This window comes from Gymnoscopelus microlampas (assembly GCF_963454915.1).
Source record: "Gymnoscopelus microlampas genome assembly, chromosome: 6".
Classification (NCBI taxonomy): domain Eukaryota; kingdom Metazoa; phylum Chordata; class Actinopteri; order Myctophiformes; family Myctophidae; genus Gymnoscopelus; species Gymnoscopelus microlampas.
Window position 1 is genome coordinate 1,960,413 of NC_139943.1, and position 20,150 is coordinate 1,980,562.

General features: G+C 44.2%; 1 protein-coding gene across 1 annotated transcript in view; it reads left to right on the top strand.

The window, feature by feature from the left end:
* glg1a (golgi glycoprotein 1a) overlaps window positions 1–17,301 on the top strand; it is a 95,078-nt gene extending 77,777 nt beyond the window's left edge. The window contains exons 20-26 of the mRNA XM_084060401.1: window positions 1,777–1,900; window positions 2,964–3,106; window positions 3,742–3,843; window positions 8,539–8,646; window positions 9,677–9,797; window positions 10,588–10,694; window positions 16,206–17,301. Coding sequence (XP_083916527.1) covers window positions 1,777–1,900; window positions 2,964–3,106; window positions 3,742–3,843; window positions 8,539–8,646; window positions 9,677–9,797; window positions 10,588–10,694; window positions 16,206–16,373 — 873 coding nt within the window. The 3' untranslated portion in view covers window positions 16,374–17,301. The remainder of the gene's footprint in view (window positions 1–1,776; window positions 1,901–2,963; window positions 3,107–3,741; window positions 3,844–8,538; window positions 8,647–9,676; window positions 9,798–10,587; window positions 10,695–16,205) is intronic.
* The last annotated feature ends 2,849 nt before the right edge of the window (window positions 17,302–20,150 follow it).

Consider the following 20,150-nt stretch of genomic DNA (forward strand, 5'->3'; position numbering starts at 1 on the left):
TGTCAAGGACCCCCAAAATTATATGTATTTGGCCGAGGAACCCCATCAAAATATGTTGTTCCAGGGACCCCCCCATGAAGTAAAGATTTGAGTTAAAAATGTTCGCTTTAAAAGTATTTATATTCAAAGATTTGCACACATTTTCACAATTTTTCAAAAATAGCAGATCTACAAGCTCATAGCGCGGCACTCGGTGCCGCGCTACGAGCTTGTATATCTGCTATTTTTGAATAGCCCAAAGTGTAAAATAATGCTTTTTAGCTCAAATCTAAAAATGACACAGTTCCAGGTCTTAATGGGTTAATTGTAACGTGTGTTTGCGAATACATACGTTACACTGATATGGCCGTGCATACCGTACATTAGGGGTGGAAAATATAATCGATTCAGCAATTAATCGCGATTAGGACATGGACTTGCTATTTTGTCTCATCTGTTTAATAAAGTAGGTAGCTGTTATATTGCACTTTTACCTTAGCGCTAGGTATACTCTTGGTTGCTTGTTTTTGCAGAAAATGCACTTAAGACTTCTGGTGATTAGTAGTTTTCGTTCCCTACCAATGTTGAATGTACTTATTGTAAGTCGCTTTGGATAAAAGCGTCTGCTAAATGACTGTAATGTAATGAAAATATAATCGATTCAGCAATTAATCGCGATTCGGACATGGACGATTATAGAATCGATTATGATAAAATAAAAAAATGAATATTTTTTTAAAAAGTAAGAATTTTCATCATATTGCTAATTGCACGGAGCAGCAGCCATATTTTGGTTGTTTATCAGGATATTGAGAAGCCTTTGTTATAAGTCTTATATTATATATTTTACAAAAAAGGACTTGTTTATTTTCTTGTTGGTTTTCTGCAATTGTTGATGTTGTCAAATATAACCTTCCAGCTGACAGTGACACATCTCTTCCATTAGTTTGTATTATCAATAAAAGATAATGGAAGTAAATTAATTGTGAATCGCAATAATCGCAATTTAATTGAATCGTAGCCCTCGGAATCAAATTGAATCGTCAGGTACCTACAGTACCAATATCCGACCCTACCGTACAGTACATACACATAGTGTACTTGCCCGATGTTGCTGGACATAATCAGTGTGTTCAGGTTTGTGTACACAGCATTGGCCGGGTTATTGCATGGGTGAAATATGCTTTCTCTCTCTCCCGCTCTCACTCCCTGGTTCTCTCACTCGCTCTCTCTTTTCTTCTCATTTTTACATTTTTGTTTTGTAATTTATTTGGAAAATTAAATGAATAAAACTGAAAAATGAAAATTAAATTAAATAAAAATGTAATTAAAAAAATGCAGCCCCTCACGCATTAGAAGGACCACAACAGTCACCAGAACCAAGGACGGGTGTTTTCAATGTATCCAACATGATTAAAATGGACTTTGAAGTTACAATGGGTTTGTATAGGAAGGGGGCGTGTCTGATAAAATGAATATCAAATATCTAAATACTGAATGGATCAACTTAAACATTGCCGGGGGGGCCCGGGGGCTCTGTCACAGAAGCCTGAGTAGACGTTAAAATGACCCCAGACGTGTTTGAGAGTGAAATACCCCTTTAAGCCTGATTTATAGTTTGTCGTACGAGGGTGTCAGATGCCCAACATATCCAAACTACAAGCGCCCATGTTTTCAGCTCTTTGACACGGCCGTATGACGCATGAGTGTGTGTGTGTGTCCATGTACACTATGTAATGTGTGTGTGTGTGTGTGTGTGTGTGTGTGTGTGTGTGTGTGTGTGTGTGTGTGTTTCAGCGCTTCTGTACGGAGGCAGACAGTAAGAACGTGCTGCAGTGTCTGAAGCAGAACAAGAACAGTGAACTGATGGACCCCAAGTGTAAACAGATGATCACCAAGAGACAGATCACACAGAACACAGGTACACACACACACACACACACACACACACACACACACACACACACACACACACACACACACACACACACACACACACACACACACACACACACACACAGTCACACACACACACACACAGTCACACACACGCACACACGCACACACACGCACACACACACACACGCACACGCGCGCACACACGCACACACGCACACACACACACACACACACGTACACGTACACTGATCACACAAGGTACACATTAACCCATTGAGACCTGAAGCCGGTTCTACATGTCTCCTAAATCTCAACAGTTTTCTGAAAAACGTATGTTTCTATATCAGTGGTGCTCAATCTTTTTCATGTCAAGGACCCCCAAAATTATATGTGTTTGGCCGCGGACCGCATCGAAATATTTTGTTCCAGGGACCCCCAGAAGCAACGATTTGAGTTAAAAATGTTCGCTTTAAAAATATATATATTCAAAGATTTGCACATATTTTCACGAATTTTCAAAAATAGCAGATCTACAAGCTCGTAGCGCGGCACTCGGTGCCGCGCTATGAGCTTGTAGATCTGCTATTTTTGAATAGCCCAAAGTGTAAAATAATGCTTTTTAGCTCAAATCTAAAAATGACACAGTTCCAGGTCTTAATGGGTTAACATACACACACACACAGTCACACACACACACACACACACACACACACACACACACACACACACACACACACACACACACCTACCTGCTGTATTTGACCGACTACATCACACGTGTAGTACAGCAGACTCGGGGTAAATCCATACATGGTCGTGCTGAACCTCCACAAGGCGTTTGACTGTAAATCATTCATTTCTACTCAATAAGCTGAAGGCCATTGGTTTTTAATAACACTTTAATGTCTTACTCTACCCCATGCTGTTTATTTATCTGACTAATACATTATTCAACCAATCAGTGAAAAGAAATAGCCCGCTGCAATCTCTTCACTCCTCCTGTGTGTGTGTGTGTGTGTGTGTGTGTGTGTGTGTGTGTGTGTGTGTGTGTGTGTGTGTGTGTGTGTGTGTGTGTGTGTGTGCAGACTACAGGTTGAATCCAGTGCTGAGGAAGTCATGTAAAGCAGACATTCCTAAGTTCTGCCAGAGCATCCTGAACAAAGCAGCAGGAGACAGTGAACTGGAGGGCCAGGTCATCTCCTGCCTGAAGCTCAAATACGCTGACCAGGTACGCACGCGCGCGCACACACACACACACACACACACACACTCACTCACTCACTCACTCACTCACTCACTCACTCACTCACTCACTCACTCACTCACTCACTCACTCACTCACTCACTCACTCACTCACTCACTCACTCACTCACTCACTCACTCTCTCTCTCTCTAAGAGGAACTGGACTTATTTGCGTATAAAACGTCCTCTTCCATAACAACGTTACACAAAGGCAGAAAATCCCTTACAAATATCAGAATGTCTTGTAAATGAGCATTGAGAATGATGCTGTGTGTAGGACTCTTCACATTTCCCTGCTCTTTCCCTGAAAGTTCCCTGAAAAGTCACACTTTCCTCCCTATTAGCGCCTGATTAGCCTTTGTTTGAATTGACACAAGTTCACACCTGGCGTCATTTCACACCTGGCAAGTGCCACACTTTCTCCGTGAAAAGGCTTGTATTTTCCACTGATTAGCCTGTCAAGTGCCAATGGCAAAGCCCTTTAAAATTCTCAAATGTTGCATCTGTATGTGTGCTGACCTGTGTGTGTGTGTGTGTGTGTGTGTGTGTGTGTGTGTGTGTGTGTGTGTGTGTGTGTGTGTGTGTGTGTGTGTGTGTGTGTGTGTGTGTGTGTGTTCAGCGTCTATCCCCAGACTGTGAGGACCAGATCAGGGTCATCCTCCAGGAGTCTGCCCTGGACTACCGGCTCGACCCCCAGCTCCAGATCCACTGTACCGAGGAGGTGGGTCATCCTGTTCTTACGCCAGGGGTTCTCAAAACGTTTTCATGTCAACCACCCCAAATGTGCATGATTGCATAAAGTCATATTTCAAGTTTTTCCAAAGGGATACAAAAATCACCATCTGCTTAAAGGGTAAGACCACTTTGGTAGAGGTTTGGGTTGTGTAGTTACCTTGCCAAGATGTAACTCCAAAGGTGGGCAAGAAATCAAAAATAATTGCCCCATTGATTAGAAATTGATAATTCAAAATATGCTCCTCATTGACTTACATTGTACGGTAAAACAGCTCTCAAAGTCACTCTTTTAGCACATAAATGAACCCAAACATAGTAGAGCATCACCAAACCCAGTACTGTTTGTTTTTTTAATAAAAATGTCAACTTCCTGTTGATTTTACTATTTGAAGATCTGGATCCGGATCCGCCGATCCAGTCCAGGTTTTCTACTTATTAAAAATGGCAAAATCAACAGGAAGTTGACATTTTTATTTAAAAAAAAAACAGTACTGGGTTTGGTGATGTTCTATATTGTCTGAATCAACTTTGTTTGCGTTTGTTTATGTGCTAAAAGAGTGACTTTGAGAGCTGTTTTACCGTACAATGTAAGTCAATGAGGAGCATATTTTGAATTATCAATTTCTAATCAATGGAGCAATTATTTTTTATTTCTTGCCCACCTTTGGAGTTACATCATGGCAAGGTAACTACACAACCCAAACCTCTACCAAAGTGGTCTTGCCCTTTAAGTCTTCTTTTAACTTTTTGGCAATTACGAGAAGAAGAAAAAAACACATTTTGCATATTGTATCTGCATTTATTATATCTGCCTATAACTCTACTCTCCTAACACTGCTCTTTTTGACTTGGACATATGAGACGTGGCCTGAGAGTTAACCCATTAAGACCTGGAACTGTGTCATTTTTAGATTTGAGCAAAAAAAACATTATTTTACACTTTGGACTATTCAAAAATAGCAGATATACAAGCTCATAGCGCGGCACCGAGTGCCGCGCTATGAGCTTGTAGATCTGCTATTTTTGAAAAATCGTGAAAATGTGTGAAAATCTTTGAATATATATATATTTTTAAAGCGAACATTTTTAACTCAAATCTTTGCTTCTGGGGGGTCCCTGGAACAACATATTTTGATGGGGGTCGGCGGCCAAATACATATCATTTTGGGGGTCCTTGACATGAAAAAGATTGAGCACCACTGATATAGAAACATACGTTTTTCAGAAAACTGTTGAGATTTAGGAGACATGTAGAATCGGCTTCAGGTCTCAATGGGTTAAGTTCAGGCAGCATATACTCCAGAGGTTTATACATACAGAGTTATATTACAACACTATTACGCAGTCTTACGTCAGAGCTGACGTGACAAATCAGCTGACCAATCAGCGGGTTATTTAAGCTCACCTCAGTCTTCGTTCATTCTCTGCTGTCATGTGTACCCCTGGTTGTTGGAGTGCAACTGTTACTCCCACCCCACCACCACCCCAGCACCACCAGTGGGCTCTGCTATAGACGCCTTAACAGACGACGTCACACTGATACGAAACAGTATGCGCGCGCAGGTCGGCAGCAAAAGAACCCCACCGCTCATAAGATGCAATGTAAAAGTGGTCACAGTCTCACGTGTAAAAATGCATCCCATCACACTTTCAGATGCTGTTTTTCTCCCATTGTGGAGGAAGAATACTTAGGATTTTTACTGTGATCTCTCGCTCTTGAAATATATAATCCTTGGTTTCTGTTGTGTGTAAACAATAATAACAATTCAAAGCAGTTGTCCTCAAAACTCCACCTCCAGTGTCTGTCATAGGAACGGAGGGAGCGCTCTATGATCATGGCACCAGAACCTGCTTGGTTCGCACAGCTGCAGCCCGTCAAGACTAATTTATGCTCCGTCCCGCGAAGGTGTCGCGCGCAGAGAACGGCCGAGAATAGCAGACCTCCAAGCTCACAGCGGTCGCATCCGCGACGCGGTTGTGAGCTTGTATGTCAGCTGTTCTCGGTGCGCTATACCGTTGCGCGATGAAGTATATATGTGTCGCCAGGGCGCACCCCACTAGCCTACACACAGAGGAGGTTGAATGAACTGAAACAAGCTCACCCTAAAACAGCAGGTTTGGGGATCTGTTGGGAATTGATTACATGAAACAGTCACCTGTGCGTCCAGTCTCAATGTTTGTAAACAAATAATTGGTCTATTGGTTCTGTTCCCCATGGGGGGGGTTGTGTTATGTATGTATATCTATCTCCCTGCTCTCCTTGTTTAGGAGGGCAGGGTGAGTCACCAGAACCAGGGACGGGTGTTTTTGATGAATCTAACATGGTTAAAATGGGGTTTGAAGTTATAATGGGTTTGTATAGGAAGGGGGCTTGTCTGATAAAATGAATATCAAACGTCTAAATACTTAAAAACTGTCTGGGGGGCTCACAAAGGCCTGAGTAGATGATGAAATCACCAAAAGTTTTTTCTGAAAGTGAAATATCCCTTTAATATCTTTGTAAAGGGGGGGGCAGACTAATGATGTACTTAGATCTTCAAGCATGGCATCATTCACCCCATACACATTCTAAAAGCATCGATTATTCCTAGTACAGCTGCCTCTAGAATATGCTCTCTGTCGTGTGGGAACCCTCATACTGTATGTCCAAAACTGTTGCTTTTCAGTATTCAAATTCAAAAGCACCAAAAGCAGCAGATCTACAAGCTCGAAACGCGTCGCAAGGCGACGCGTTTCGAGCTTGTAGATCTGCTGCTTTTGGTGCTTTTGTGTGATGCTGTAGTATGATCAAGTAGGGCGTTAATTTACGAAAAAACATAAAAAGTTAAAATATGGGGATAAGAGGTTTCTACCCGACAACAACGATATGTCAAATATATGTAGGGTAAGTAATATTTTTGGGTTAAAACAAAAAGTATTTTGTTAAAAGGTTAAAGCACTATATTGTGATAGTAATCATTGCTATAGAGTGTTTGTTCAGTAACAGGAGTCTCCCTGTCTGTCCAGCTCTTTAATAAACAGAAAATACATTTTCTGGTAGGTGTCAAAATCTCAGCCAATCAGGAGAAAGTACCCATTTTTAAGCTTCATTTTTATAGTGTTCCAGTTCCAATTTTGCCTGCTCATTTCTTAGTGTCATCACTTCCAATTTCACTTGTTTAATCTGTATCCTGATTGAGTTCTCTATCCTGATTGGATAACATTGGAAATGAAACTGAAACTGAAACGAAAATGCATTTTCTGTTTAATAAAGAGCTGGAGAGACATGGAGACTCCTTATATGGACAGGACACTCTATAGTAACGAGCACTATCAGAACATAGACCCATTTTGCAATTATTTGAATAATTGCAAATCACTTACCCTACCCTTAAGTAGAGAGAGAGCTGGTTCTGCAACATCCAGTGAAGGGGATAGATATACTGTAGAGGCAGAACTGCAGCCTCCACTCTGGTGTGATGAAACTCTGTGCAACAGTGGACACTTGACTCAATGAAATAATGTTTTTGGAGTCTCAGCGATTTCCACGGGGTCACTTGAAAGTTTTCCAATTATTTTCAGGTTCCATTTGCTTCTCTGCATTGTGCTGTTGTCCTGTCCTGTCCCTTCATTTTGCTTTCCATATTTATAGAACTTTTGCTTCGTCAATTATGTTCAGACAAAAGAAAACGGAGCTCGACCGATATACTGTATCTGCTGCAATTAGTGGCATTAGAGGTCCATAGAAAACGTTTAGCACACAGCGCCAGAAATGAAATGACAAATAAAGCAATCTTGAATCTAAAACAATTCTAAAAGTGCCATTTTGTGGCTTATGTGAAGCACTTGGCCTCTGCGTATGAATAAATAAGTGTGTGTGTGTGTGTGTGTGTGTGTGTGTGTGTGTGCGTGCATGGATTAAAGCTAGTTTAAATCTCACGACTGAAAATGTCCTAATGTGCGATTTGTGAAACCGTGTGAAAGGATCCCCCACACACACACTAGCGCCGATTCCTAAACAATGAATACAATATGTACAATTAGGATGCTTTAGTAATATTGTTCCTGCTGTTCTACATACTGCCAACCATGTGAAGAAATCACAGATTCAGGCTTTAACCTTTTGCTTTTATATGAAATATCCGAGACGATTAATAAGATATTATGGAAGATGCTTCTGAACATAATTGCTTTCACTTCAAATGATCTGATCTTAAAATAACTGAAAATAGCCTTTCTACAAGCTCTCAATGCGTCGCAGACGCATTGAGAGCTTGTAGATCGGCTATTTTTGCTGCGCAACATGCTGCCATTAGAAGACATGCTGGCTTCTATCCAATCCAAATGACTGAAATCAGTCTTGGCGACTGAGAACTTTAACTCTTTAACTGCCAGAGTATATACACAATCTACCCCCTTCCCTGCCAGAGAATAACATTGCAAAAATAGGTAAAGTGTGAATTTTGTCTCTGTTTATTTTTTAACATTGAAGTGAATGGAGCAGAAAATCTTTGCATCGCGTTATCTCCTGCTTCCTTTGTGATAAACAAAAAATGCAAAAAGCAAAAAAAAAAAAAACATTTTCTTTTTATGTTTTCAAAAATCTCGTCAATCTCGTCGACGGCTGAGCTGAGCCATGCGGAGAAAAACGAGAAATCTCGTCAATGGCAGGTAAAGAGTTAATCTGTGTGTGTGTGTTCAGATCTCTCGTCTGTGCCCAGAGGAAGCAGCGGCCCAGGAGCAGACGGGTCAGGTTGAGGAGTGTCTGAAGGTCAACCTGCTGAAGATCAAACTGGAGGGCTGTAAGAAGGTACACAAGAAGACCTTCTTTTCTCTTCCTGAAAACAGCAACAAAAACCATGGACCTTCTTTCGCCACCGTATCCGTTGCACACAGACAGTCACTGTGCTTTGCTTTGTATAATATCCACGACCCACACAAGTTCAGGTCCCTGTGTTTTATTATTATTCAAGTGGGTCCACAGCTTGGTTCAGATTCCATTACCTCGGGACCCCGGGTTCTGTTTAACACAGGGGTCTTCAACCTTTTCAGGCCAAGGACCCCCTAGCTGAGATAGAGATGAAGCAGGGACCCCCTACTCTATATTGTATAAAATTGTGTTTCAGATTAACTTCTTCTGCTTTTTTTTCCCCTCTACACCTATAACTCTTTGGCCAAAAATAGCCGATCTACAAGCTCACAACGCCTGCGAGGCGTCGTGAGCTTGTAGATCTGCTATTTTCGGCTAAAGTTCTCCTCAGAAAAGGGATGCTAGGGTTCAAGTGGTTAATGTAAAAAAAAAAAAAAATCCTATCACACAAATATTTGGCGGACCCCCTGTAGTAACTCTGAGGGACCCCCTAGGGGTCCCGGACCCCCTGTTGAAGACCCCTGGTTTATCATGACAGATGAACCACTCGTACGCGCGCTGGGAGGAGAGACGCAGACAGCTGTGTAAAGCCTGATTTGTGCTTCGCCGTATGACCGTGTTCGAAAATAGCAGACATACAAGCGCGCGACGTGTGTCGGGTGAGCTTGTAAGTCTGATATTTTTTCAACGCGCGACACCATGGTACGACGAATAGGCTCATCTATCAGATAACTGCTGCACACATAGCAGCAGCCTGGCGGGAATTAAAGCATTATGATGGTTTTAATGGTTATAAACTACGTATTGCATGTTGTTACTTTATCCAAATAATAATAATAGGCTTAAATGATAAAATAGCGTAATAACAGCATTTCCCCAATCGGCCACGGTGGCACCGGTGATGTTTATAATAAACGGCCAATTAAACACGTTATTCAACGGAAAACCCTGTTGTTGTGGACCCATGCAGGAGGTGTTGAACATGCTGAAGGAAAGCAAGGCGGACATCTTCGTGGACCCCGTCCTGCACACGGCCTGTGCCCTGGACATCAAACACCACTGTGCAGCCATCCCGCCTGGACGAGGGCGCCGTACGTTCACACGCACGCGCGCGCGCGCACACACACACACACACACACACACACACACACACACACACACACACACACACACACACACACACACACACACACACACACACACCATTTCCGAGGGGGTCCCATAAAAACAACCAACAGATACGTACAATACAAGTATACAGATACATTCATACACAGATAGCTTGCTCACCCTCTCCCACCCAACCACCACACCATCAGCTATTAACCCATTAAGACCTGATTCTACAAATGTCTTCTAAATCCCAACAGTGTTCTGAAAAAAATGTATGTTTCTATATCAGTGGTGCTCAAACTTTTTCATGTCAAGGACCCCCAAAATTATATGTATTTGGCCGCGGACCCCCATCAAAATATTTTGTTCCAGGGACCCCCCAGAAGCAAAGATTGGAGTTAAAAATGTTCGCTTTAAAAAATATATATATTCAAAGATTTGCACACATTTTCACGATTTTTCAAAAATAGCAGATCTACAAGCTCATAGCGCGGCACTCGGTGCCGCGCTATGAGCTTGTAGATCTGCTATTTTTGAATAGCCCAAAGTGTAAAATAATGCTTTTTAGCTCAAATCAAAAAATGACACAGTTCCAGGTCTTAATGGGTTAAGTGCATACGATGAAGTATATGGAATGCTGTTTCAAATAAGAAGGGCAACTAAAGTAAACGCTTTTTAAAAAGATAAATTGATGTCCTCCTCGCTTCTTTGTCAACCGCTTGGCGTCTGCTTTAAGTGGCTCAATTGTAACATTGTGTTCCTCCTCAGAGATGTCGTGTCTGATGGAGGCCCTTCAGGACAAGAGGGTGCGTCTGCAGCCAGAATGTAAGAAGAGACTGCAGGACCGCATCGACATGTGGAGCTACGCCGCCAAGGTCAGATTATATACGCTGCACACACTTTGACATGTGGAGCTACGCCGCCAAGGTCAGATTATATACGCTACACACACTTTGACATGTGGAGCTATGCCGCCAAGGTCAGATTATATACGCTGCACACACTTTGACATGTGGAGCTACGCCGCCAAGGTCAGATTATATACGCTGCACACACTTTGACATGTGGAGCTATGCCGCCAAGGTCAGATTATACGCTGCACACACTTTGACATGTGGAGCTATGCCGCCAGGGTCAGATTATACGCTGCACACACTTTGACATGTGGAGCTACGCCGCCAGGGTCAGATTATACGCTGCACACACTTTGACATGTGGAGCTACGCCGCCAAGGTCAGATTATATACGCTGCACACACTTTGACATGTGGAGCTACGCTGCCAAGGTCAGATTATATACGCTGCACACACTTTGACATGTGGAGCTATGCCGCCAAGGTCAGATTATACGCTGCACACACTTTGACATGTGGAGCTACGCCGCCAAGGTCAGATTATATACGCTGCACACACTTTGACATGTGGAGCTATGCCGCCAAGGTCAGATTATATACGCTGCACACACTTTGACATGTGGAGCTACGCTGCCAAGGTCAGATTATACGCTGCACACACTTTGACATGTGGAGCTACGCCGCCAAGGTCAGATTATACGCTGCACACACTTTGACATGTGGAGCTATGCCGCCAAGGTCAGATTATACGCTGCACACACTTTGACATGTGGAGCTATGCCGCCAAGGTCAGATTATATACGCTGCACACACTTTGACATGTGGAGCTACGCCGCCAAGGTCAGATTATATACGCTGCACACACTTTGACATGTGGAGCTATGCCGCCAAGGTCAGATTATATACGCTGCACACACTTTGACATGTGGAGCTACGCCGCCAAGGTCAGATTATACGCTGCACACACTTTGACATGTGGAGCTACGCCGCCAGGGTCAGATTATACGCTGCACACACTTTGACATGTGGCGCTAGGCCGCCAAGGTCAGATTATATACGCTGCACACACTTTGACATGTGGCGCTAGGCCGCCAAGGTCAGATTATATACGCTGCACACACTTTGACATGTGGAGCTACGCCGCCAGGGTCAGATTATATACGCTGCACACACTTTGACATGTGGAGCTATGCCGCCAAGGTCAGATTATATACGCTGCACACACTTTGACATGTGGCGCTAGGCCGCCAAGGTCAGATTATATACGCTGCACACACTTTGACATGTGGAGCTACGCCGCCAGGGTCAGATTATATACGCTGCACACACTTTGACATGTGGAGCTACGCCGCCAAGGTCAGATTATATACGCTGCACACACTTTGACATGTGGAGCTACGCCGCCAAGGTCAGATTATACGCTGCACACACTTTGACATGTGGAGCTACGCCGCCAAGGTCAGATTATATACGCTGCACACACTTTGACATGTGGAGCTATGCCGCCAAGGTCAGATTATACGCTGCACACACTTTGACATGTGGAGCTATGCCGCCAAGGTCAGATTATACGCTGCACACACTTTGACATGTGGAGCTACGCCGCCAAGGTCAGATTATATACGCTGCACACACTTTGACATGTGGAGCTACGCCGCCAAGGTCAGATTATATGCTGCACACACTTTGACATGTGGAGCTATGCCGCCAAGGTCAGATTATATACGCTGCACACACTTTGACATGTGGAGCTACGCCGCCAAGGTCAGATTATATACGCTGCACACACTTTGACATGTGGAGCTATGCCGCCAAGGTCAGATTATATACGCTGCACACACTTTGACATGTGGAGCTACGCCGCCAAGGTCAGATTATACGCTGCACACACTTTGACATGTGGAGCTATGCCGCCAAGGTCAGATTATACGCTGCACACACTTTGACATGTGGAGCTATGCCGCCAAGGTCAGATTATACGCTGCACACACTTTGACATGTGGCGCTACGCCGCCAAGGTCAGATTATATACGCTGCACACACTTTGACATGTGGAGCTATGCCGCCAAGGTCAGATTATATACGCTGCACACACTTTGACATGTGGAGCTATGCCGCCAAGGTCAGATTATACGCTGCACACACTTTGACATGTGGAGCTACGCCGCCAAGGTCAGATTATATACGCTGCACACACTTTGACATGTGGAGCTACGCCGCCAAGGTCAGATTATATACGCTGCACACACTTTGACATGTGGAGCTATGCCGCCAAGGTCAGATTATATACGCTGCACACACTTTGACATGTGGAGCTACGCCGCCAAGGTCAGATTATACGCTGCACACACTTTGACATGTGGAGCTACGCCGCCAGGGTCAGATTATACGCTGCACACACTTTGACATGTGGCGCTAGGCCGCCAAGGTCAGATTATATACGCTGCACACACTTTGACATGTGGCGCTAGGCCGCCAAGGTCAGATTATATACGCTGCACACACTTTGACATGTGGAGCTACGCCGCCAGGGTCAGATTATATACGCTGCACACACTTTGACATGTGGAGCTATGCCGCCAAGGTCAGATTATATACGCTGCACACACTTTGACATGTGGCGCTAGGCCGCCAAGGTCAGATTATATACGCTGCACACACTTTGACATGTGGAGCTACGCCGCCAGGGTCAGATTATATACGCTGCACACACTTTGACATGTGGAGCTACGCCGCCAAGGTCAGATTATATACGCTGCACACACTTTGACACACGCACCACTTCAAATTTAACGTGTGCATGAAATCCAATCAGTGAATAAATCAATGGTAAATGGTGCATTTATATAGCGCTTTTATCCAAAGCGCTTTACATAGATTGTGCATTACATTCACACACACACACACACACACACACACACACACACACACACACACACACACACACACACACACACACACACACACACACACACACACACACACACACACACACACCAATGGCGGAGGAAACCAACCTGCTCATCGGGAGCAGTTACTATAGGATGCCAGGTCAACAATGACCTGGCATCTGTCTACATAATCGGGAGCAGTTAGGGCAGGGGTTATTCAACTAGATTAGGCAGGGGGCCACAACTGTAAAATAATTTGGAGTTGGGGGGCCACACAGTGCGTGCACATTCACGCACGCGCAGCACTGTGGTCTAATTCGGTCTAATTCGGGTCTATTTGACCAATATAAATCAGCCTTTTTTCGGGTCTAATTCTGTCTAATTCGGTTCTATTTAAGGTTCTAAGTTAAGTTCCAATGAAAGATGGCCTTTCAAGAACTAATGAAGGATAAATAATTTGTACTGTTTTAACTTTGATAACATAAAAACGAACATATATTTACATAAATACAAAAATGTTTTTTTTGGGAATATGGCCAGGGGCCACAAGGAAGCTGCCCGCGGGCCGCCAGTTGAATATCTATGAGTTAGGGGCTCAGTGTCTTGCTCAAGGACATGTCGACACTAACTCTGGGGGAGCGCCCCAGCCCGTCATCGAACTGGGAACCTTGCGGTTTCCAGTTCACTCTACCCGGCCACTCTACCCCTGAGCCACTGCCGCCCCATCAATCATTATGTAGACAGATGCCAGCTCATTGTTGACCTGGCATCCTTTAGTGCAGGGTTTCTCAAAGTGGGTGTGCCGTGACGCCCTAGGGTCTACACCAAATCTCTTTGCCAAAAATAGCAGATCTACAAGCTCACAACGCGTCACGCTGTGACGCGTTGTGAGCTTGTAGATCTGCTATTTTTGGCGAATGTTTCCCCTCAGGATGGGGGATGCTGGGGTTAAACGTAGTAGATAGAAAGTTATTTTCAATCTGTCCTATAATGGAAACGGACATTTTCTCAAGTTTTCCTCGTGACTTAGGCTACTGTTATCTTAGGGAGAAAGATTTACATATTTACGTATCGTAATATGACATACATGTAAGGTGCTATAAAGTAACAAGGTAATTCAGGGGGGCCGTGGATGAAAGAGTCGTTTACAGGGGGTGCCCTGAGCCAATCATGTTTGAGAACCACTGCTATAGTGTGTATAGTTATTCAATGTACAGGCCCATGATAGGTTCTTGGTTTACGTATGTATTTAGTTATTATTAGATTATTGGTTTGTTTCTGTATCACTTTATTATTAGATTATTATTTATTATATATTATCTTGTGTTGTCCTTGCTTTACTGTAAATCGCTCTGGATTAAGAGCGTCTGCTAAATGACTAAATTGTAAATCACAGGATATAAAGCCAAGCATGGATTACATTTCAGTCATTTTGGTTCCATAGAAGACATGCTGTCTTCTATGGAAGCATGTTGCACAGTGAAAACAGCTCTCAATGCGTCTGCGACGCATTGAGAGCTTGTAGATCGGCTGTTTTCACTTGTTATTATTTTAAGCATTTGAAGTGGTCAAACTAGCAACATGTTCTTAACTCTTTTAACGGCACTGACTCGAAAACGTGTCAATTGCTGCTTAATCCACCCACGCCATCGGCGCGTTAGACGCGTTTTCATCGTTTAATCTGTGATCGCGCCGTTCTGTTTATATTTCACCGTCAGATACTGTTTTTGTTTTTTTCACACTCACCCGGATCCGGATTCATGACGCAGATTCCGTTTCCGGTTGCTGGTTTTCTTTTTTAAGGCATTTTAGGCGAGAATAGGGAAACACACGTTTTTTCACACGGTATAAAAAAACGCACGGATAGCTCTAGTTCTACTTTCTTTGGTCTGGATGACGAACAGTCATCTGCGTCGCTTTTTTTTTTTAGAACCCAAGATATCATTATCTGAAGATTTGCAGCTCCATCCACTCCTTGTTTAACTTAGAACTGAAAAGGGCTGTATCTCGCTTCCTAAGCACTTTTTTTTTACTTTGAAAAAAAAAAAAAAAAAAAAAAAATGTACTCGCCAGAAATAGCCAGAAATAATTCGGGCACTCAATGAGTTAAAGGGGCTACACCATGAATTCAAAAAATATATATTATATATAAATATTGCCCCCTAATACGTTTTAAACAGGTTGTAAGCCTAAAAAACATCCAGATATTTTTTCTCACAATCTGACTGTCTGTCATTCCAAGCTTTTTCAGCTGCAATACCAAAACGTCCTATTGGGCAGGGGGGAGCTACTGAGCAATTCTGTCTGGCCATCGTCAATGCAAAATCAGGGCAAGTGACATCACTTGCCCTGCCATTCTGAAATGGCCTGTTCAGACACGCCCATTCAGGAAATCCATGAAATGAGCATGAATGACTGAATGTTAAAAAAAAAAAAAAATTGGGGTACAAGAGACACTGGCGAGCCCAAAAAATACTAAAAACCTAAAAAAAATGAAATTCATGGTGTAGCCCCTTTAAGTAAATAATTTGAGTACTAGTTCCACCGCTGCACAAATCACACATTTAGGACTTGGTCATACGAAAAAATGGAGAAAAAGTTGTGAGATGTTTTATTTGAGTGTTTAATGGTTTTTCCACCAGGTTGCCCCGGCGGACGGCTTCTCGGACCTGGCCATGCAGGTGATGACGTCGCCGTCCAAGAACTACATCCTGGCCATGATCGGGCTGGGCGTGTCGGTGCTGTTCCTCATGGGGCTGCTGTGCGGCCGCATCACCAAGCGCGTCACACAGGAGCTAAAGGACAGGTAGAACCCAACGGGACCAAAAGAACAGAGAGAGAGAGAGAGAGAGAGAGAGAGAGAGAGGGAGAGGGAGAGGGAGAGAGACTAAAACCAAGAAAAACAAAAAGCTTCCCGGAGAGAGACCTGATGACGTAAATCTGCAGAAGAAGAAGAACCGCTAACTGCCGCCCCGCCCGCCACCAACGAAAGACCACTCCCCCTCCCTCCCCCCGTCCCCCCGTCCCGTGTACAAAGCCCCACCCCTCACTTCCTCGGCCCCCTCCCTCCCCTTTTTCTCCTCCTTATAGCTTTAGGTTTGATTTCATTTTCTTAACCGTTGTTGCTCCTCCTATAACCGGGGAGGCGAGGGCTCTCCTCCCTGTCAGTCTGTGGGTTGGTTGGGAGGTCCGTGGTGGGACTACCTCCCCCCAACCCCCCCCCCCTTCCCAAAAACATCCACCCCGCCCCCAAAAACCCGCCCCGCCCCCCGGCCCCCGGCCCCCGGGTCTCGGGTCTCCCCAGCTTTTACTGGTGGTGTGCGAGTGGACACGCCCTGTCATGACTGTGCCGACTCCACCCCTCCAGAAACCCCTCCCCCAATTCCTGACGGTGCGGGTCCAGGAGGTCACATGAGTCCGTCCTCCCCCCCTCCCTCCCTGAAGGTCTTGGGTCCCGGAGGTTCTTGTTGAAGGTCTCGCTGCTGCTTCTGCTGGTTGTCACTGTTTGGCTTCTGTTCTTCTTCTCTGTGCTTTTTTCAACGGAAAACAACGGGGGGGAAAAAAACTGCTTTGGGGAAAAAGACGGCAACGGCAAAACCCACCCACCTAACCCCACACACACACACACACACACACACACACACACACAGTGGCGTGCACAGACATTTTGAGGGGCAGGCGCTCAAGTAAATTATACTTTTTTTTTGTTGACTTGGTCTGCTCTTTTTTCCCTCTACACTTATACCTCTTTGCCAAAAATAGCAGATCTACAAGCCCGCAACGCCTCGCAGCGCGAGGCGTTGTGGGCTTGTAGATCTGCTATTTTTGGCTAAAGTTCTCCTCAGAAAAGGGATGCTAGGTTTCGAGTGGTTATGGTAAAAAGAAAAATCATAATCATATAAAGAATTGGCAGACCCCCTGTAGTAACTCTGAGGACCCCCTAGGGGTCCCGGACCCCCTGTTGAAGACCCCTGCTGTGAACTGGAAAAAAAAACAACTTTTTTTTTCTCGTTTTTTTAAAAGGACACTTCTGGTCAAGAGGGCAAAGGGCAGGTGCTCTAGCACCACCTAGAGTCTATCTGTGCACGTCCCTGCACACACACACACACACACACACACAACGTTTGTATTACTGTACTTGGGGGGGGGGGGGGAGATCAACATTTTAGGACGGCATTGAAAACAGCCGGTCTATACGCTCACAATGTGAGCGTATAGACCGGCTGTTTTTCCAACTCCTTAAATCTACCCTCTAAATGTCTAATCCTAAACGCCAACCTCAATCTTTTCCTATAATTATAAATCAAACACTTTAACATGTTTTCTTGATTGTGAAGTCGTCCTCACAAAGTCTATTTCTTGAAATTCTACTATACTTTGGGGGGGCTTTTGTTTTTTTTAGTTTTGATAATGGGTGAGGGGAGGGGAGGGGAGGTTGATAATGAATGGGTGGGGGTGAGGGGAGGTTTCACATTAAGTGTTGCAGGTGCAAAGACATGGTGCTCGACCTGTTGAGTTGTTCAGTGGTTTAAGCCCTGCAGTGTGTGTGTGTGTGTGTGTGTGTGTGTGTGTGTGTGTGTGTGTGTGTGTGTGCATTATTCTATGAGAACAGAAAACTGTGTGTGTGTGTGTGTATATATATATATATATATATATTTGTATATATATATGCATATCGTTGCTGTCGGGCAGAAACCTCTTATCTCCATATTTAATTTTGTGTTTTTTCACCCTACATCATCATACTACACGTCACACAAAAGCATCAAAAGTAGCAGATCTACAAGCTCGAAACGCGGCGTGAAGCGTGTAGATCTGCTACTTTTGAATTTGAATCCACTTTTGAATTTGAATCCTGAAAAATAAGGGTTTTGGACGTATGAGGTTTCCACCCGACAGACAGATATGAAACAGAGAACTATACGTTATGAGGGTTCTGGGTTTGTTGGTGTTTTGTTCCAGTTGCCGAGATGTGTATTACTCTTTTTTTTTTTCTTTAATAGTTGACTTAGTCTTCTTTGCCATGGGACTGACTGCCAGACGGGCCGTTTTAAACGGTCCTCCACTGAGCCACAAACCACATTCACAATCAGCAGTGTATCTGTCCCACGCAGAGCCCCCCCCCCCCCCCGCCCCCCCACACACACACACACACACACACACACACACACACACAGTGCCATACGGTAATGTCTAGCAGTGGCGTGCACAGACATTTTGAGGGGCAGGTGCTCAAGTAAATTGTACTTTTTTTTGTTGACTTGGTCTGCTCTTTTTTCCCTCTACACCTATACCTCTTTGCCAAAAATAGCAGATCTACAAGCCCACAACGCCTCGCAGCGCGAGGCGTTGTGGGCTTGTAGATCGGCTATTTTTGGCTAAAGTTCTCCTCAGAAAAGGGATGCTAGGTTTCGAGTGGTTATGGTAAAAAGAAAAATCATATCATATAAAGAAAAACACATGAAAAACTCTGAGGACCCCGTAGGGGTCCCGGCCCCCTGTTGAAGACCCCTGCTGTAAACTGAAAAAGAGGGCACTTCTGGTCAAGACGGGAAAAGGGCAGGTGCTCTAGCACCACCTAGAGTCCATCTGTGCACGTCCCTGATGTCTAGGCAAAGTGTTGTGTGGTGGAGAACACACTCAGCCTGTGAGAGGAATGCTTAACCACACAAACCCTAACCCGGCCCTATTCTTCTTCTGTGGCGAAATAGCTGAATCTGCGAGCTCAATAAGCGCCGCGATATGCGTTATGCAAGCAGCGGCCCCTAGTGTGTAGACTACCGAGTGGTTTTAACATGTTGTATACATACGTGGTATGGTGGCGCTCCTTTGAAGTGTGTTTGGCGGGCTTAGTTCACGCTCGTTCAGGGAAAAATATGGGATCCTTCTTGTTCTGTTGACGTTCTGTTCTTTTGTCTATAGTGGAAGAGCCGTCTCATGCTCTGTTCTTCTCTCAAAGACTGTTTCTATATACATAGGTGGGTGGTGTGTATGGTCCGTGCTGCCATTATTCTGGGGGAACCGTAGACAAAAGTTTGGTGAAGAGATTCGGTGTAGATGGGGGGGGGGGGGGGGGGGGGGGAATGCGGTCCAGAGTCTGAACTCAAGAGTCTGGTTTACAAAGTCTTAGAGGACCTAAGAGCTTAACCCATTGAGACCTGAAGCCGATTCTACATGTCTCCTAAATCTCAACAGTTTTCTGAAAAACCTATGTTTCTATATCAGTGGTGCTCAATCTTTTTCATGTCAAGGACCCCCAAAATTATATGTATTTGGCCGCAGACCCCCATCAAAATATCTTGTTCCAGGGACCCCCCAGAAGCAAAGATTTGAGTTCAAAATGTTCGCTTTAAAAATATATATTTTCAAAGATTTGCACACATTTTCACGGTTTTTCAAAAATAGCAGATCTCCAAGCTCGTAGTGTGGCACTCGGTGCCGCGCTATGAGCTTGTATATCTGCTATTTTTGAATAGCCCAAAGTGTAAAATAATGCTTTTTTTAGCTCAAATCTAAAAAAAGACACAGTTCCAGGTCTTAATGGGTTAATTGTGTTGGCTAGCTTAGCGCGCCAACGCAATTAAATG